The 19,801-nt window shown below is 51.1% G+C and overlaps 1 protein-coding gene across 11 annotated transcripts in view; it reads left to right on the top strand.

The window, feature by feature from the left end:
- Nucleotides 1-19,801, top strand: part of TENM4 (teneurin transmembrane protein 4) — a 545,270-nt gene that overhangs the window by 227,537 nt on the left and 297,932 nt on the right. For all 11 annotated transcript variants that reach the window (XM_060176742.1, XM_060176743.1, XM_060176746.1 and 8 more), the window contains 2 exons: nt 16,094-16,378; nt 17,395-17,664. In XM_060176742.1, the coding sequence (XP_060032725.1) occupies nt 16,156-16,378; nt 17,395-17,664 (493 nt within the window). In that variant the 5' untranslated portion in view covers nt 16,094-16,155. The remainder of the gene's footprint in view (nt 1-16,093; nt 16,379-17,394; nt 17,665-19,801) is intronic.

The raw sequence follows: 19,801 nt of genomic DNA, 5'->3' as shown, positions 1-19,801 counted from the left end.
GGAGCTTTAGAGGATGTAGACATGGGGTACAGCAGCCCAGACAGGAACCACAGACCAGCCAACCAGGGAGAGGAGCCTCTGTGAGTTAAGAACAGTCCCCCCTGCAGTTAAGCTTGTTTCTCTGCAAACTTCCCCAGTGTGTGGCTAGGACTACTCCTGCTAGGATTTTGCCTCTACACTGTGGGGTCACTCTCTCCTCTGATCCCTTAAATCCACTGTGTAATTTTATGTCTTCTTTGCTGTGACTTGGAGCTCTCAAGTTTGAATTCACAACTGTACTGAAGCTGCTTAGCTACTGCTGATTTTTTTTTTTTAAAGATCTGTTATTTAGTTGATGAGAAAGACAGAAACTGGAGCCTGGCTGAGCTCTGGCCTGCAGTGGTGCTGGGGATTGAACCTCAGGTCTCAGGGCTTCGGGCTGACAAGTCTTGTGCTCAGTTATCAAGCTGTCCCCAGCCCTGTTTCTGATGCCATGTTAAAGGGAAAGGGGTTTGAGTGACACATAGGCATTTGGGGTGTGCAGTGCTGTCCACCGGCTTTGGACTGAAGGTGCTGGGGCAGAGGGCCAGCTTGGCTCTTTGGGGTCAGCTCAGAGATGCCAGCCAGGGTGCCAAGCTTTATGTTCTCAGCTTCTGGGGCCTAATGGGACTCCCTCCTCCTGGGGAAGGCTGGAGAAGGTGTGCTGGGAAGGAGGAATTCCTCTGGCGTGCTTTGAAGAAATCAGAAGTGAATGCAGCCTGGCTTCTGAGTGATGTGGATGGGGGATTTTTTTGTATCCTAATGCGAGCACTTTAGGAATTGAAGCCTGCTGAACTCCAAGCATGATTCATAAATGTGGGGGCAGAACAGAAATGGGGGAGGGGTGGGGTAGGAGTGATCATGGCTGAGAGACAGCTCACCAGGAAGAGCACAGCCCTGAGCTTGAGTCCTGGCATCACATAAGAGCATCATGGACAGACTGGGGAAGCTCCATGGAGCCCCAGGTTCAAAGTGGGGCACCTTAAGAAAGCAACAGAAACAAATGACAGATCAGTGCCTTGGGGGCCTCTTCCTCTTCTTGCTTCTTTCTCTCTCACAGAAAATAAACCAGGAGGACTGAGCAGGTGGGCAGGTGTGATGCTCTGAGTTCAGTCCTCAGAACAGATTAGAAAGGCCAGTCTTCCTCAGTGTCCCCACCTGTGAAGTGGGGCCATGGAGCCTCAGCCTTGGGGCCATTCTGTGGACTGGAAGAGAGGAGGCTATATTAGTTATTTCCTGCTGAGCACACAGCAAACAAACACCAATTCCTACTGCTGTTACATGTCACTGAGCTACTGACTGATGTTCGGGGCTCTGTATGAGAAGGGAGCACAGGCTCCCTGAGAGCCATCCTGGGAAGTCTTCTGAAAGCTGCTGAGATCATACCTTCTTGTGCCAGAATATTTCATGGACCAGAGGGAAAAGGAAGCTTGTGGCGCAGCTGTGGGCTTTGCTGGGCTGAGCCTCCCCAGGTGGAGCCAAATCTATATTATTATTATTATTATTATTATTATATTTTTCCTCCAGGGTTATCACTGGGGCTTGGTGTAAGCACTACAAATCCACTGCTCCTGGCAGCCATTTTTTTCCATTTTATTGGATAGGACAGAGAGAAATTGAGAGTGGAGGGAGAGATAGAGAGGGGGAGAGAAAGATAGTCACCTGCAGACATGCTTCTCCGCTTGTGAAGCTTCTCTCCTACAAGGAAAGCATGGACTGCAGCTGTAGTGGGGGGACCCCAGGACCTGGGCTCTCCCCATTGGAACAAACCCACCCTCTTCTCCCATGTCCCTGTTCAGCTCTTGTCTTTCTTTCGTGACCTTGAAAGAGCCCTTTGTCACCCCATGCAGCCACTATGGGGAGCAGCAGAGGGGGCACCAACAGTGTCACCTGATCTCCAGTGTGCCTGGTTACCCAGGTTTCTGAGCTAGACAGACAGTCCCCCTGTTTTGCAGAATAGGAAAGGTGCATGGCCAGTAAGAAGCAGTGCTGGGCTTGAGCCCCAGGCTCTCCCTCTGGGGTCCTTGTGCTGCCACTTCTCCTAGGCCTCCCCTGGGTGCACCAGTGGCCATGGCTGCAGGGTATGCAGTGTGGGGTGCTGAGGACAGGGAAGCAGGTGCAGCCAGGCTGTCGCTAGCTCTGTGGCCCTCCTCCTTGACCTTACTGGAGGAGCACGAGCTCCCTTCTCCATGGAGAGACCAGGGTGTGAGCTGGAATGGGGCTGCAGGTGTCAGCAGACCCAGTGGCCCCCTACCCTACCCCTTAAAGGACCTTGTACACCTCCCAGAACTGGAGAATCTAGGCTCCCTCATCTCCCACCCAAGCTCATGAAAGTGCTTGGGAGAGTGAGAAGGAGCATATGCTCTGTTATTTCCAGATGTGTTATCTTTCTGAACTATAGAAAATGAGGAAATACAGGGTAGACCAGAGTGCAGGCCAGATCTAGGGAAAGGAGGTGCCAGGGTTGAATTTGGTGCTCCTGGGCCCTCAAGGGATTCAAGTCCTGTGCTCTGCCACTGAGATACCTCCCTGTGTCAGTTTTTCCTATTATAGAAGTGGTCAAGAGATGGGACTAAAGAGAGAAGGGAGTGTTTCTGTGGATACTGCAAAATGCAGGAAGCCAACCTTAGTATCAGGTCTGGGTTTTCACCCACTCACTCACTCACTCACTCACTCATTCATTCATTCATTCATTCATTCATTTTGCCACCAGGATTATCAATGGGGCTTGGTATCTGCACTATGACTCTGTTGCTCCCAGTGACTATATTTTTTCTTTCTTTTTTGATAGAGACAGATATAAATGGAGGAGAGAGAGAGGGAGGGAGAGGGAGAGGGGGAGGGGGAGAGGAGGAGAGGGAGAGGGAGAGAGAGAGAGAAAGAGAGAGAGACCTGCAACAATACTCTGTTGATTGGGAGGCTTCCCTCCCCCCCCCCCACACAGGTGGGGACCAGGGACTTGAACCCAGGGTCTTTTTTGTCTTTTTTTTATGTACCTATTTATTTTGGATAGAGGAAAATTGAGACTGGGGGAGAAAATACAGAGGGAGAGGAAGAGACGAACTCTGGAAGCTTCCCCCTTGCAGCTGGAACCTGGGACTTGAACCCAGGCTGTGTGTACCCTATCGGGTAAGCCTCTGCCCAGTTCCCAGACCTGAGCTTCACTCCTGACTTCCCACCTGGGCTCATCTCTGACCCTGAGCCCCAGTGGGCACCTGTGAGAAGGGGAGAATGTGCTCTGTCACAGACCAGAGGCTGAGTGATGTCACTCCATGTGCCTGCTTGCCTACAGGGAGGGTTGTTTTGAGAAAGTCCATTTATTTGAGGCCGCCGGTGGAGCCTCAAAGGTGGCCAGGACTTGACCTGAGGTTGGGGCTCAGGACTGACACAGGGTGGCAGGTCCAGGGGAGAGAAGGAGCTCTACCTTATGGCAGTCTGACTGGCCTGAAGGGTTCTATCACCAGGCTGGAAGGTGGTCTGACAGCTGGAAAGGGTCCTAGCAGGAGGAATTACTCAGGGAACCTAGGGGTATACACAGCTGAGAAGTCCTTCTCTCTGAGGTCTGCCAAACCCAAGGATATCTGTTCCTGCAGGTCTGGGTGAAGGGCTTCTAGGGAAGGCAAGATGGAGACCAGTCCTGCAGAGGCTGCTTCCAGTGCCTGGGACCCCACTACCCTGCACCCTGTCCCCCATCAGTCAGCCTCTCAGAGAGGGACACCTCTCTGCAAGGGAGGTGCTAGCTCAGCCCAGACTGACGCCCAGCAGGAGCCAGCACAGCTTCTGGCCTGGGACAGCCTGGAGCCCTGTCAATCAGATGGAGCCTTTGAAGCTTGGCTGACTGAACTTCTGGAGGCCAGAGGTGCCCCCTCCTGGTGGGCAGAGTATCTCCAGAGGTGACTGAGGCCTCTGAGAAGGGGGTTGCCCAGGAGAGGACTCTGCCCTGGGCCAGGGGCCTCCCAGACTAGCCTGTCAGATGGGGGACAAACTCAGGTTTAGCAGGTCCCCTGGGGTCCTGGGCATCTAGTTTTCAACCAGCTCCCAGGTCAGAGTCAGGCTGTAATTAGAGGCTCTGGCAGTAGGAAGCCACTGAGTGTTCTCAACAGGGATGTGGTTGGAGTGACTTCCACCACCACCACCACCACCACCACCCTTTTAGAAAATCTTAATAACAGCTGTGAAAAAGGTTCATCAGGGTAGAGGAAGACAGGCAGGGGAAAAGATTTCTCTTCTGTGTAAGCCTAACACCTAGAATGGCGTCTAGCTCATAACAGATCATCAGCAGATACATGCTGGGAGCAGCCTAGCCATTTAATTAGAATAATGAATGAATGAAGCTACCCCAAGCCAAGAAGTCAATGTAAAATCAAATGCTAATCTGGCCTAGCCCAGAGACTAAGATGTTTTAAGGGAGTGGCTTCCTGGAAAACTTGCTTTCAGCCAGGGATCTGTTTGCTTAAGTGGAAGCCAAGGTAGAGGCCTAATATGTGAACCAGATGAAAAATGAGTCAGGGGCTGGAAGACAGGTCACCAGGTAAAATGCACGTGCTGTCATGTGAGATGACCTGGGTTTAATCCCCCAGCCACCACATGGGAGCACCTACAAAGAGGAAGCCTCAGAAGCAATGGAGTGGTGCTGTGGTGTCTCTTCTCTCTATCTCTCTCTGTCTCTCACCCTCTATGTAGAAAAAAAGCACTAGGAGTGGTGGACTCCTAGGCAGTGAGCCCCAAGTGACAACCCTGATGGCAAAATAATAGTAGTAAAAATGATAATGATAATAATAATAACTTTTCCTGTCAGGTGGAGGAGGACTGAGAGACCTAGAACCCTACCCTCCTCTCCTTTCCCAATTCCCCCTCTGACTGGCAGATTTTCCACACTCTGAGGATCATCGTGGTCCCAAGAAGCCCAGGCTGGGTGGGGACCAGCTAAATATCTTCCAGCAGACAGTGTTGTCCTGCCTGTGAGATGCAGTGATGAGAAAAGACCATTCCTGGGGATTGAGCATTGATGCACCTAGTTGAGCACACACATTATGCAGAAGGACCCTGGTTCAAGTCCCTGCTCCCCACCTGCAAGGGGGAAGCTTCTTGAGCTGTGGAGCAGTGCTGCCAGTGTCTCTTCTCCCCCCTCTTGCAGCCTATTTCTATCTGTCTCTATCATAATAAAAAGAAAAGTGAAGGGAAGGGAAAGGAAGGGAAGGGAAGGGAAGGGAAGGGAAGGGAAGGGAAGGGAAGGGAAGGGAAGGGAAGGGAAGGGAAGGGAAGGGAAGGGAAGGGAAGGGAAAGGAAAGGAAAGGAAGGGAAGAAACAGACCACTCTTGAATCCTCAGGCCCAGCACTGTATACCACAAGGCACCCAAGAGAGAATAGAGGGCAGAGGTAGACAGGTGAACTACAAGCAAGGGTTGGGGTTGACAGCCCCCACCCCCAGACACCTTCTGATGCTCCACCATCACCCAGCAGCAGAGAGGCACAGACAATACATACATGCAGGAGGCAGGGGCAGCCAGTTCTGAGTTCATATTCTAGCTCTGTCACTTACTGTTTGCGGAGTTTGACTCAGATCCTAGCTTGTCGTTGGGAACACGGGCAGCATGTGTCCCCTCCCAAGGGCTGTGACTCAGCTGGGGCACATTCTAGCCCCCCAGACACAACCCTTGCCTGCCTGCCCGCCTCATCTTCCTGCAGCCTGCATCCAGCATCCAGCTAGCATCCTTCACACTGACAGCCCCTGCACCCCTGGATGCCCCTCCCCAGTCAGAGGCTTTGATTCCCAACTGATATTGTTCTGCTTCTCAGAGTCAAGTGTTCAGATGCCTGTGGCCTAACTCCTCTTGCTGATCAGTGGCTCTCACTCCCTGGGCTCCTGTCTTAGCTCTGCTTCTTGCCAGCTGAGCATCCTCAGACAGTGCCTACTCCCCAAGCCTTCGTTTTCCTCAATAAGAAAATCATATGCAAGAGCTGAGCAGTACTCTGGTCTCCTTCCTGGGCTCATGAAAATAAGGTGGTAGGGGCCAGGCGGTAGCTCGCCCAGTAGAGGGCATGTTTTTCCATACTCTAGGATCTGGGTTCAAACACCTGGCCACCATGTGAGAGCACAGGGTGAAAGGGGCGAGGGCTTTACAAGTGGCAGATTCATGCTTGGTGTCTCTTCTCTTCCTCTCTGTCTCTCCTCCTCTGTTTTTATCTGTGATTGAAAAGGGGAAGAGGGGAAAATCCACTTGAGGTGATAGAATTACGCAGGCACAGTTGTCCCAGAAGAGATGAAATCATTTTGAAAAGAGTAGCTGACACTTGGATCATGCTTCTGAGTTCCCAGGTCATGTGCACCTTCTTCAGAGAAGCTTCCAATATCTGAACAGAGCTTATCTTTCTCACATCTATAGTGAGTGTAAAGCTGAGACATGGGAGTAGATAGAGACCCCAAGGTGGCTTAGTGGCTAGAGTACTGAACTTAAAAAGTGGAGGTTTTGAGTTCAGTCCCTGGCATCATATTTTCCAGAGTTATAATCTGGTTCTCTCCACCTCTTTCTTTCCTCCCACTCTTGTGATAGTAAGTAAGTCAAAGGAAGGGAGAGAGAGAGGGAAGGAGGAAAAAGAAAAGAGAGAAAGATTGAGACTCTTCCCCCTGGGTGGCTTTAAAACTCATCCCCTTTAGACAAAGCTGTGTGGTCTAGGACAAACCCTTGCCCCCTCTATAAAATGGCAGTGGTTTGGCCAGCTGCCTTGGCAGACACACACTGGTTTCCAGAAAGAAACCTGCCGTTTGTGTCTGAATTTGTGGACTGTTGCTATGGCAGGGGTCTCAGAGCTGCCTCCCAAGGCCAGAAACCACACTTCTGCCTGCTTGTGGTCACTCTTCCTGATGCCCCGAGGCTGTGGGAGCTGCTGAGGGCAGTGGGGACCAGCGAGGAGCCTGTGGGCAGCACTGTGCCCTCTGTGAAGGGTAGATTCCAGAATGGTCCTGGCGCCTAGTTGTCTCCCTTTAGTTAGGTGGGTCCAACTTCTTGTGAGCTGGGAACCTTAGGTCCATGCTGCTTCTAGCTCATTCTCTAGGCCCTTTGCTGCTTAACTTGGGGCTGGGTTTGGGATTTACTCCCAGAAGGGGGAGCAAAGGAAAAGCAGTGGCTCCCTCCCTGCCCCGTTCCTTCAGAGCAGGGAGTGGTGGCAACCCACTAGTTTCCAGCCATACCTCCCTGGGGCTAATTCCACTTTGAAGGGGTTTTGGGTTTCCTGAAAAGCACAGTCCTGTGCAGGGACCCCAGACCTTGGCTTCAGAGTTACGCCCCTCCTCCTCCCTGCTGGCAGCAACTCTGGCCTGGGTTGCTGGAGGAAGAAGAGGCAGGACACTGGGACATAACTCCCTCTGGGGATGCAGAGAGCTGGACCAGGAGTGCCAACTGGGGTCTCCCTCATCTGTAAACTTGGGCTGATAGTCACACTGCAAAGACACCATTCTAGCGAGTGTCTCTTCTGTCTTTCTGAGAACCCAGGCCTTGCCGCCTTGAAGCCCAGGACAGATTCAGGTTTCTGCTGAATAATTGCTCAGCAGCAAAAGAAATGGGTAAATAAATGTTGTAAACAAGAGCATTAATGTATTTCTAAAAAGACTGTTTATTCTTAGGAGACCCATGGAGAGAGACCAGAGTACCTCTCAGCTCTGGCTTATGGCAACTTTGAGGCTCAGCCATGGAATTCTTCACTATAATCACTATCCTATCTCCCTGGCTGCCATTAACATATGAAACAAGCAGGGTGAAAAAATTCAGAACCACTGGCAGACCAGAACAAAATGCCTTGTAGTAACGGTGACAGTGCTGTTGATGTTGGTGGTGTTGGTCACAGTCGCATGCCAAACCCGTGCTAAGTCCTGTGCCCCTGTCAGCTGTCAGTCCCCCACCCCCACCCTCAGGTACGTAGAATCATCATCTTTGTTTTAATATTTATTAATTTATTACATAGACACAGACAGAGAGAAATCAAGAGGAGAAGAGGAGATAGGAAGAGGGAGAGAAAAGACACTTAGAGCACTGCTTCACCACTCGTGAAGCATTCTCCCTGCACATGGGAACTGAGGGCTTCTTGTACCTGATGACATGGGTACTCTACCAAGTGTGCCACCATCTGGCCCCTTATCATCTCCACTTTAGACAGGAGCCTGGTGGCGTAACCACACGCAACAGGCAGGTGGGCCCCAATTGCCTAGGCTGCTGTGTGGAAAGGCCTCATGCCATGTGGAGGTGACCGAACCTAGGTGACAGCTGTGGGGCTTTGCTCAGAACCATGTGCAAGGCAAGTCTGGCAGGGCAAGGTGTCTCCCAGCGACTGGGCCTCCTAGGAGACAGCCTCAAAGAGCTGAATGAAGGCCTTGACAGGTGAGGATTGGTCATGAAAACAAATACAGAGCACAGCCCAGGTCTGGCATCACGGGCCTGCAAATGAGCGGTAGGAGACACAGGAGGAAGAGACAAGGGACCTGTGCCTGCTCAGGTGCTCAGTTGATGAGAGCATCTGTACCAAGTGCCTGCTGGCTACCTAGGACCCAGTACTGGGCAGGATACAGACACCCCATCTCTGGGGAACTGCAGATACAGTAAGTAGCCAGCAACCCCTCAACTGGAAGTACAGCGTAAACGAGGGACTAGGCAGTGTGCACCCAGCTGAGCGCACATTACCATGCATGGGGTCATGGACACAGGTTCGGGACCCTGGTTCCCACCTGTGTGGGGAGGAGCTTTATAAATGGTAAAGCAGTGCTGCAGGTGTCTCTCTCTCTTTCTCTTCATCTGTATCTCCCCCTTGTCTCTTCCCTGATCTCTGTCTCTGACAAAAATAGATAAATCTTAAAAGAAAGAAATACAGCATAAATGTGATCTGGGAGCATTATTCCAAAGGGTTGCTACAGGATGGTGAATAAATGACAGGAAAACAGAAGAGAGGTTTAATGGCTCAGGAGGGGAGGCAGCTCAGTGGAGGAGCACAGGACTTGCATGCCAGAGGGCCTGAGTTTGCTGCCAGTACTATATATGCCAGAGTGATACACCAGTGTTTATTCTCTCTCTCTCATTAGTACATAAATTTACATAGAAAAAAGGGGATTCATAAGTTCTGCTTATTTCTTCATACCATTTCTACTTACTTTCAATGGCTTTAGGGGTCTGGGCTGGAGATGGGGACTCTGTCTGTCTTTCTGCCCTGTGTCTCCAGCCAGGAGCAGCCCTGCTGGGGTCTCTGTATAGCATAGGAGCCCACTGGCCTGTGCAAATCATGTGACCAAGCCTGGAGTCAGGGCAGGGAAGCACACCAGTTCATGGGGGATAGGAGGTGACTGGTGCAGAAACCCACCCACCCTCGATTTCCAGTGTCCTGGGCATGGACTCTGGCGACATTTGTGTAGTTACTAGTTCCTGCACATGGTAAGTAAGAATTGATGGGTTCACATGAATCTGAGCAGCTTGCTAGCTTTTTCTTTTAGGGGGATGGAAACATGATCCCTAAGATATACAGCAAGCAGTTGTCCAAGACAGCATGTAGAGGGTCTGACTTCATAACTAGTACTCATAGCTAGACACTGAAACTGCGCCCAACTCTTTCCCATTCAGGCCTGGTGTTTTCACATGGGGTTGGGGGGCTTTTTCAGCTTAGGCCAGGAAAGAGCAGGGCAGGTGGAATGGAAGCCAGGACAGATGCAGGTGGGTCTGTTCTCAATGTACAGATTCTCCTCATCTGCTAAGTCTCCATCTCTGTGGCAAGAAGAGTCAGGCTTCCTCCTCACTTAGGTCCCGAGACAAGTCAAGAAGAGGGCAGAGCCAGAGCCGTGTCCACTGCATAGACAAGGAAACTAGTCTCAGGGAGCCAACTTGCCAAGAGTTTTTCAGGAAGTGCATAGCAGGATCAAGGTTCAAGTTCAAGTCTCTCTGACTCAAAACCCTGTTCTTTGAGTTGGGATTTTGGTTGAGATGGTTACAGTGGAAGTAATGCAGATTTGCCCCGTCCCCCTTACCCACCTGATCCCCCCTTTAACATTTGGGAAAACATTCAGAGCAGAGAAACTAGCACAGCCAGAACAGAGACAGAAAAGCACTCAACCATGTTGTTAGTTTCCCCAGTGTGAGCTTCACATATCTGAATATGGGTGCTGATTATTTTAATTCCTTTTTAAAAAATGTTCATTTATTTTTACCAGAGCACTGATCAACTCTGGGTTATGGTGATGTAAGGAATTGAACCTGGGACTTTGGAGCCTCAGCTATGACAGTCTCAGTGCATAACCATTATGCAGTCTAGCCCTGCCCACCCTTTTTTTTTTCTTTGCTGGGAGAATTAATGGTTTACAGTCCACAGTAAAATACAGTAGTTGGTATGTATGTAGCATTTCTCAATTTTCCATATAACACTAATCCTCCACCTAGGTCCACCAATATGTTCCAGCATCTGAACACTCCCTTCCACCCCACTCCAGAGTCCTTTACTTTGGTGCAGTACACCAACTCCAGCCCAAGTTCTGCTTTGTGCTTTCCCTTCTGTTCTTATTTTTCAACTTCTGTCTATGAGTGAAATCATCCCATATCCATCCTTCTCTTTCTAGCTTATCTTGCCTAACATGATTCCTTTAATTCTTTTTTTTTTAATTATTTGTTTAAATAAGAGAGAGAGGATGATAGATGAGCAGGGTGGGGCAGGCCAGAGCACTGCTGGGACCTCATAGCCTCAAGCATGTGAGTCTTTGCTTCACCATTATGCTATCTCCCCAGCCCCCAGTGTTGAACTCGGTGCTATGTGGTCACTCATAGCTTGGTGGACCAAGGGAGTGAGCCTGCCCATCACCACAGACACCCTTTCACAGCCACGGCTGCCTTCCTCCCACTCTTCTCCAGCCCCCACCTCTGCCAGTGACTATTCACCTGTGCTCCATTTCTAAAACCATGTCCTTCTGAGAGGGTCACAGACATGAGATCAGAGAACACGTAGCCTTTGGCAATTGGCTTTTTTCACCTGAATGAGCTCCTTGGAGACCATTAGTTTTACCCCTTTTTGTCATTATGTAGCATCCCACAGCCAGCTCTTTGGTCATGCTGTTGAATGCTGGCTCTCTCAGTGTGGGCCGCTGTGAGGAAAGTTTCCATGAACACTGTTGTGCGTATGAAGGTACGTGCACACACATGTGGGGGCTGCATACCCCCAGTGTACCTGCCCCGATGAATAGTGATTGCAGCTTTAATTTCCAAAGGAAATGCCAAACTCTTTTCCATTAGGACTGTGTTTCTGGCAGGAATCTGTGAGTACTCTGGCTGCCCTGCATCTTGCCAGCCTTCCCAGCAGCCTCTTCTCTGTGTTATTCTTCCCAGTGAGCAGTGGCACAGTTTTCCTGACAGCCGGTGGTGCTGAGCTTCTCCCCAAGTGCTGTTTCCCACCTGTGTGTCTTTTTAAGGGAAATGTCTGCTCATAGGCTCTGCCCATTTATATTTGAGGGTTTTTTTGGGGGGGAGGGTTGGGAGGGCCTCAACTGTTAGTTCATTTTGCCACCAGGGTTATTGCATGACTCCACTGCTCCTATCAACCAGTTGTCATTTCCTATAGACAGAGGTAGAGAGGGAGAAGGAGAGACACTACAGCACTGCTTCACCACTCGTGAGGCTTCTCCTCTGCAGGCACTTCCTTCCTTGTGTCTACCTGGAACCCTGGCCCTCACTCTACCTGTGAGCCTCCAGGGGGCTCCTGTTTGGTGATGTTTACCACAGTGCCATAGAATCAACCCAGTACCCTGTGCATAGGCTGAACTGCCTCCCAATCATTTTATTTTGGGGGCGGTGGGGGCAGGAAAGGGTTATCACTGGATAGTTACTGCTCTGGAATGACTTTTTCTAGCTAGAGAGATAGAGGGAGAGAGTGAAATTCACCCAGCACCAAAGCTACCTCCAGGCCTCAGTTTGGTTTGCGCACATGGTAAAGCAGGCATACTGCCCAGGTGAGCTATTTTGATGACCCCCAGCCCAATCTTTTTTGTCTTTTTTCTTTTAAGAGAAGGGGTGTGGGCTGATGGCGGAGCACCAGCTTGCATGTGCACATTACCATGCACGAGGACTTGAGCTCAAGTTCCCAGTTCCCACAGACAGAGGGGAAACTTCATGAGTGGTGCAGGTATCTCTCTACCCTTCCCTCTCATCTCAATTTCTCTCTGTCTTATTGAATAAAATAAATATTTTAAAAGAGAAAGACAAGAGAGGAATAGAGAAAAAGAGAGAGAGACACCAAAATAACTGCCCCACCACCCATGGAGTGGCTCCCTGGGCACAGTCCCTGGTGCTGCCATGTGTGGGGGGATCAAACCAGGACCTCTGACTTGGCAAGGCCTGCACTCTACCTGCTGAGCTACTTTCTGAGCCTTTTGAGTTCTCTGTGTTCTCAGCCCTAAGATGGCAGGCACCATGCTTCCTGCTTCTCTTCAGGGCTCTGGCCTACCCCTAGATCCCCTCCAAGCCTCTGCCTGCCTGGTCCACAGCTAGTCACCAGAAGGTGTATGATTCATGCTGGCAGCCACTCCATCTGTCACCTGCCAGCCAGACTCTAATAAGGGGTGTCCCCACAGCTGAGCTGGGCTCACAGCCAAGCACCACCTCATATACCCACCACCCCACTGCCAAACCCTGCACCTCTCTGTTCAGGGCACATGGACAGAAGCAGGTGTCACAGGTGTGCTTTCGACACCCAGCTCAGAGGCTAGCTTGGTCCATCAGAGGGGTTAACATGGCTAGGGGTCAGCAAAATGGGGTTGCCTCATAGCTCACCTGGTGGTGTCCTGCTCTGCCATACTCAGTAGCTGGAGGACCCTGTCGCCACCCCAAGCCTCAGTTTCTAGCTCTATAAAGGGAGGCCAATTGTCCCTATTTCTCTGACTTCTGTTCATACACGGACATGCCTGGCACAGAACTGGGGATCCCCAACAGTAAGCTTCACGCCACATTAGAGCCTAAGGCAAAGGCCTGAGAAGAACCAAGAGAAGCAAAAACTTATAGTGGCCCTAGGGTCAGTGTAACAGTTCACTTGGATAGTGCACTGCTTTGCTGTGTGCATGACCCACATTTGAGCCCGGGGCCTCCACACAGTGAAGAAAACTTTGGTGCTGTGGGCTCTTTCATTCCTTCTGCCTCTCTGTCTCATTTTTTCTATCTGGAAAAAGTCAGCCTGGAGCAGGAAAGCCAAGAGACAGGCAAAAAAGAAAATCTTCTGAAGGTTTACACACACACACACACACACACACACACACACACACACACACCACACACACACACACACACACACACACACACACACACACACACCTCCCCCCAGACCTAGATTTGGTAGAACATAGCTTCACTCTGAATTATTTATGGTTCCTTTTCTGACACACAGTGAACTGAAAAGATTGCTGTGTGCTTGAGTGAAGGGAAACTTGTCAAATGTCAGTCCATCAGGTATTTAGCTGAGTTCCTGGTAGGCGTCCAGTTGACCTTGGAGGTTAGCCGAGAGTGGGAGAGCCCCGGTTCCTCAAGGGCCCGCCAGGAGCAGGGGTCCCTACACATATGTGTGTCTCAAGTCTCCTGTGCTGAAAGTGTCAGCCTCAGCCCCTAGTAAATATTCCTGGAGCTTGTGGTACAGTGGTTAAAGTATTGAAATCTCAAGCATGAAGTCCTAGGTTCTATCCCTGGTATCTTATGTGCCAGAGTGGTATGCTGATTCTCCTTCCTCTCTATCTATATTATAACATATAAATATATATGTTATCCCTGGAACCTACTATGGCCATGGTCTGGCTTCTAGAGTTTCTCTCCAGTACCAAGAGTTTTGTTTCCTCATCTCCCTTCCCCCACCTATCCACCCCTCACCCAAGTCTGGCATCCTGACTGCTATGCCACTCTGGATCTCCCCTACACCCTACACCTTATACGCCAGCACTAGGATTTGATGGTCAGCTGGCCAGGTACCATGTTACGTTTTAGTCCTTCATGAAGAGTCCTTCTTATTCCTGCTAGGCTGCTGGTCTCTTAAGCTTTCGTTTGAACTTCGTGCCTTCCCTGAAGTCTGACCCCCAGGAACAAGGAGACCTCTATCTGTCTCCCAGTTGTCCCAAGCCTCCCGCTTTCACTCATGCTGCAATCAGAAGGCTGTTTTCTCCAGTTGTCTTTTGGCACCTGTAATTCTCCTTTAGCAGTGTCAAATAAAATAGAAAGTATCACTTTCCACCCTGGAAATCTGAGGCTAGAGGCACCAATTTAAAAGTGTTCTTTTTATTTAGTGGCGTATAGATTTGCATGTGTTCTAGATGGTGAAGTAAATGTATTTCTGCTAGAGGGTGAAGAGAAATGGGAATTCAGAGAGGACCAGGAAGTGGCTCATCCAGTAGAGTGAACATGTGCAAGGCCCTGGGTTCAAGACCTAGCACCACATGGGAGCATTGTGAGCAGACAGTGCTGGGGAAAGCTCCATAGATGGTAGAATAGTGCTGTGTCTCTCTTTTCTCTCTTCCTTTCTTTCTAAAAAAATAATTGACCCTGTAGCCCACGAGATGGTTCAGTGGATAAAGTGTTGAATTCTCAAGCATGAAGTCCCTTTTTTGATCCCTGGCATTGTGTCTGCCTTAGTGATACTCTGGTTCTCTCCCCTTATACTCTTTCCTTCCTTGTCTGTCTAACTATCTACCTATCTCTCCCTCTATCCTTTCCTGACTTATTTATAAATAAATCTTTAAAAACAAATGGACCCAGGGAAGCTTCCTAGGTTCATTGCCCAGCATCAAAAATAAATAAGGAAGTAAGAAAGACAGGAAGGAAAGGGGAGGGAGGGATCTAGAGTTTCCTTGTCCCCTGCAAACTGCCTGTTGTCATCTCCCTTGACTTCTCTGTTCCTGGTGTAAAAGCCTCTCTCTGCTCAGGATCCTCGCTCCTTGCTTCAGCCCATCCTACCTGGGGTCAGGGCTTCTGTGGCATCAGCCCTGTCTCTGCACTCATCTCACTCTCCCCAAGGACTGTTGAACTTATATGTCCCCTGAGGACTCCCACCAGGCTCGGAATAGCAGGGCAAGAACTCTGTGTGAGGGGAGAAATGGAGACAGGGAGGAGGGGGGCACATCTAAAGCACAGCTCCCTCATCCCCACAGCTCCCTCAGTGCTCTGCGTGGTACTCCTGTGTGGTGCCTCCTCCGAAGGAGATCAGAAAGGTGCTTTGAGTCACCTACAGGTGCTGGGTGCTGGATGCTGATATCAGTTTGGGGAGTAACAGTTGGCCTCATAGAAAAGGCAAGTCAGGGGCCTGCGTGTTACCATGCACAAGGACCCAGGTTCACACTTCTGGTCCCCATCTGCATAGCAGTGCTACGTGTGTCTCTCTCTTTCCCTCACTTCCTTCTTAATTTCTCTCTGTCCTAGCAAATAAATGAATAAATAAACTATTTTTAAAAATTAAAAACTAAAAAAGAGAGACAGAGAGAGAGAGAGACCAAGAAGGAACAAAGCAGGAGATGCCATGGAATCCATTCTGGCATCTTCTTTCTGTCAACACACTCAATTTAACAGCACAGTCGGGGTGCAAATGGGTGGCCCAGGTTTGCCCTGGAGGGCCTGCCTCTTAGGCAGTCAGGACACTGCTAGTCAGCAGTGATGGGTGCTGAATCCTAGCAGGGCAGAGCTTACCTTTCTAGGTTTGAATGTCGCCCACTTGGGTCAACATTTGAGGTTTGCCCAGTCAAGGTCAGCCCAGTAAGCATGACTCTGCTTGCCCTATGCCCAGCCTTAGTTGACAGCTAGTGTAAGAATTGGGTTCCCAAGTGATTCTAAGCCAACTGCATGGGCTCTGGCCACCTTAGTGGGAACTTTATGATCGTCCCCTTAGTGCCAGCTTTGCTGCTGACCTTGTGAGTGTCCCAGCACAAGTGGTTTTGGGTCACTGATGCCCATCTATAAAACAGGGCAAAAGCCCTCTCTCCACTGCTGGGTGATTGTTTTGAGGCTCCAGGAAGTCACACAGTCTGCACCCTGAGAGTGACTGGCTCTGCCTACTACCTCCACTCATGTGTTTTTCTGGTCCCCTGCTCCAGCCCCTGGACCTGAGCACGGCAAGGACCCCTCCGTGGATGTGGAAGAGCAAGGGCCGGCGGCCATGGACGTGAAGGAGAGGAAGCCATACCGCTCGCTGACCCGACGCCGGGACACGGAGCGCCGCTACACCAGCTCCTCGGCTGACAGTGAGGAGGGCAAGGCCCCACAGAAGTCCTACAGCTCCAGTGAGACCCTCAAGGCTTATGACCAGGACGCCCGCCTGGCCTATGGCAGCCGCGTCAAAGACCTGGTGCCACAGGAGGCCGAGGAGTTCTGCCGTGCAGGTGAGGGCTAGGGCAGATGTGTGTCTCTGCAGGGCCCTGGATGTAGGGGCCCCTCTACTGTAGCCCTTTTGATTAGAGAGTTTATTGAGTAACCAGAGAGAAAGCCAGAGCATCTCTGGCACATGCAATGTCAGGGATCAAACTCAGAACCTTATGCTTCAGAATCTGGCACTCTGGCCTGTGGACTGCCTCTGGGCAGCAATGGTTCAATGTGAGCCCTTCCTCTTTATGCTCACCTACTTCACTGGAGTCCTGCGGCCAAGGAGCCAGGCTCTGGGGCTGGGGTCAGACCCTCCACCAACTCTGGGCTAAGCCACAGGCTTCACAGGCTGTGAGGCATATTTCCCCCCACCCCCAAAGGGGGCGTGTGTCAGTCCTCAGGCTACTGAGCAGGCTCTTCCTGAGTCCTGCTGATTGTTCATACAGCCAACCCCCCAGCTAAGGGAACACCATTACCCCACTGTCATTGTCTTGGCGTTGCCAAGAGGATGCTGCTGAGAGGGTCAGCTCTGAGCTCTGAGTGGCTAGAGAGATGCTTTGACACCCCCTCCCTCCCCTTTGCCCCCAGCTCAAGTGATACCCCTGCCCTGTTCCTCCTATTCAGAATCCCTGTTCCAGCCAGTCTCTGTCTCCTTGCCCTTGTCTCCGACTCCTGACTCAGCTGAAAAGTCCCTCTCTCTGGTTAAGCTGAGGAATTGGACCCTCAAACAGACCCCCACAGTCTGGGGCCCAGATAGCAAGCAGGAAAGAGAATTGACCTCTTCACAGATGAATGGACAAGGGGAGAGACTTAACATAGGGGGAGCTGTTTGAGATGAGCCCCAAAGGCCACAAGGGCTTGGGGGTCTGGTGGGAAAGGGGCAAAAGGAGAGAGCCAGGGGAGCCAATAAAAGGCATGAGCATGGAATGATCCAGAAGTTAGGGTACCCTTGATTCCACCAGGGTAAGGGATGGGGGTTCTGGCATGCCCCTCCCACTTCTGTACCCTGACCCAATCCACCCATCTTTCCTCTCAGGAACCAACTTCACCCTGAGGGAGCTAGGGCTGGGGGAGATGACACCACCCCATGGCACCCTGTACCGCACAGACCTGGGCCCCCCGCACTGTGGCTACATGCTGGGGGCCGGCTCAGATGCTGAGCTGGAAGCTGACACCATGCTGTCCCCAGAGCAGCCCATGCGGCTGTGGGGGCGCAGCACCCGGTCAGGGCGAAGCTCCTGCCTCTCCAGTCGCGCCAACTCCAACCTCACGCTCACTGACACGGAACATGAGAACACCGAGACTGGTGAGTGGCCGCCGGGCACGGGCAGGAGAGCCAGGTGGCCAAAAGGCAGTGCTCTCTGTAGCCTCTGTAGCCATCTGTTAGAGCTGCCCACACCTACACAGAGGACCCACCCTTGGTGACACTCTGAGCTTTTCTTCCAGGACAAGGCAATGTTGGGTTGTGTCACGGGGGATAGAGAAGAGACCGGAGCAGAGCGGGAACACAAATTTTTATTCACATGGGCACCCCAGAAATGGGCAAGAGCAGAGTGGTTCAAGCCATGTGGAGCTAGCAGGGCAGTGCTTGCAAGGGGCAGGTGTGGGGTCCAGGAGGGGGTCAGGTACCACCTCATGCCCTGCCCAGCACTCTGACATAAGCCTGCTCCATCCTGCCCCTGCTACTCAGGAATCCTGCTCAGCCCACAAGGTTGCTGTCCTGCCTCTGTGGCTTGTGTTGCTCAGAGACTGAATGTGAATGAAGCCTGTCCTGTTGGAGTGTCTGAATCAGACTTGAGCTTAGACCTAGGACATAGCATAGTGGTTATGCAAAAAAGACTATCATGGCTGAGACTCTAAGCTCCCAGGTTCAATCCCCAGCACCCCCATAAGCCAGAGTTGAGCAGTGCTCTGGTCTAACAACAACAACAAAAAATACTTTAGCTCTGATTCAGGCCTTCCCATGACCAGCAGGTTGTCTCCACCCCTCCTTCCCCCAAGGCCTGGAGGGAGGACTGCCTACCTGCCTGGAACATGAAGGAGCCAGGTTGTTTGGGAACTAATACTTCCTGCTAGTTTCCAGCTTCAACTGCAGAGTCCTCTCAATACCTGCTCAGGATCACCAGAGGTCAGGACAGCACCAGCTGAGGCTGGTCAGTCTGTGAAGGGGGTCCTCCAACAGGTCATGCAGGTCTCCACGGGAGACTGGAAACCAGGCAGGAATCTGGGCCAAGCAGAGACACCCATCTCCTCCAATGTTAGTAGTTCTTGAACAGAAGTGGAGGGCAGAGTGCTCTGTGATCAAATACTGTTAGAGGCACTCAGGGTTAAGAGAATTTGCATCTGTTTCTTTAAATTAAAAAAAAAACTCTTAGTTTATTGGATAAAGACAGAGAGAAATTGAAAGGAAAGTGGAGATAAATAGATAGATAGACCTCCAGCACTGCTTTACCACTATTGAAGCTTCTGTCCTGTAGGTGGGAACCAGGTCTTTGTACACTGTCACATGTACACTTGAATAGGCCAGCCGCTGCCTGGCCCCTACACTAGTTTCTTGACTGCAAGAATTCTTAAAGCATATAGTTTGGTAACATACATGCAATGCACTTATAACACACATGCTAACAGGCCAGTTAATAAGAAAGGTAGGGAAGGAAATGATCAGGTCACCCCACCCTTTATGTCATGAACTTATGCTTGAGGCCTGTGTTGTGAGTGTCTCCTGGGGCCGAGTGGGCTTCAGGAGCAGCAGGCCTGTCTCGCTCGACTGGCCTCCTGGGACCCTGTTCCTTTGCATCAAGGTGCACTGGAGGGAAGTGGCCACAGAAGCAGTGTGAATATCTCGTCCCAGCTGCTGGCCAGGAGAGACCAGGCAGGGTGCTGAGGGGTTCAGTTCCCCGCCATGGCCCTTTTATAAGGGTTCAGTGTCCCCACTGCAATCAGGGAAGTGCAGCCTAGAGAGGTGAAGGAGGCTGTGTGGGGACTTGGACTCTGGATCCCCTCTATCCCTACAGCAGCCTAGGTCATTGGTTTGTGGGAAACCATAGTGATAAATAATCATTTTTCCTTGGAATTATGATAGAGAGAGGCTACACCACCCATGTCTGTGTGTGTCCCCTGAGAGAATTACTGCCAAATAAAGCCTCTGCTGGGTGCTAATGGCACAGTTGATGGGCCTGGAGGACTGCAGCCTTGGCCTTCTGCTTCCCTGGCCCTATGCCCTGGGTTCTGCCTGCTGGTCTCCACACTGCTTATGGCACCAGGTAATGGGCTGGGCAGGTGGAGCCAACAGAGAGCCTGTGGCCTCTGCAGCCCTTCTGGGCCCTGCCCTCCCTCCCCCACCTGAAGCATACACACCTCAGACATCCCTCCTGTCCCTTTGCTCCCAAGACTCCACATTCATAGCATTGCCATGCTGGTCCCAGTCATAAGTGTGACACCCA

This window comes from Erinaceus europaeus, chromosome 17 (assembly GCF_950295315.1).
Source record: "Erinaceus europaeus chromosome 17, mEriEur2.1, whole genome shotgun sequence".
Lineage (NCBI taxonomy): Eukaryota > Metazoa > Chordata > Mammalia > Eulipotyphla > Erinaceidae > Erinaceus > Erinaceus europaeus.
This window is presented reverse-complemented; position numbering and strand designations above follow the sequence as displayed.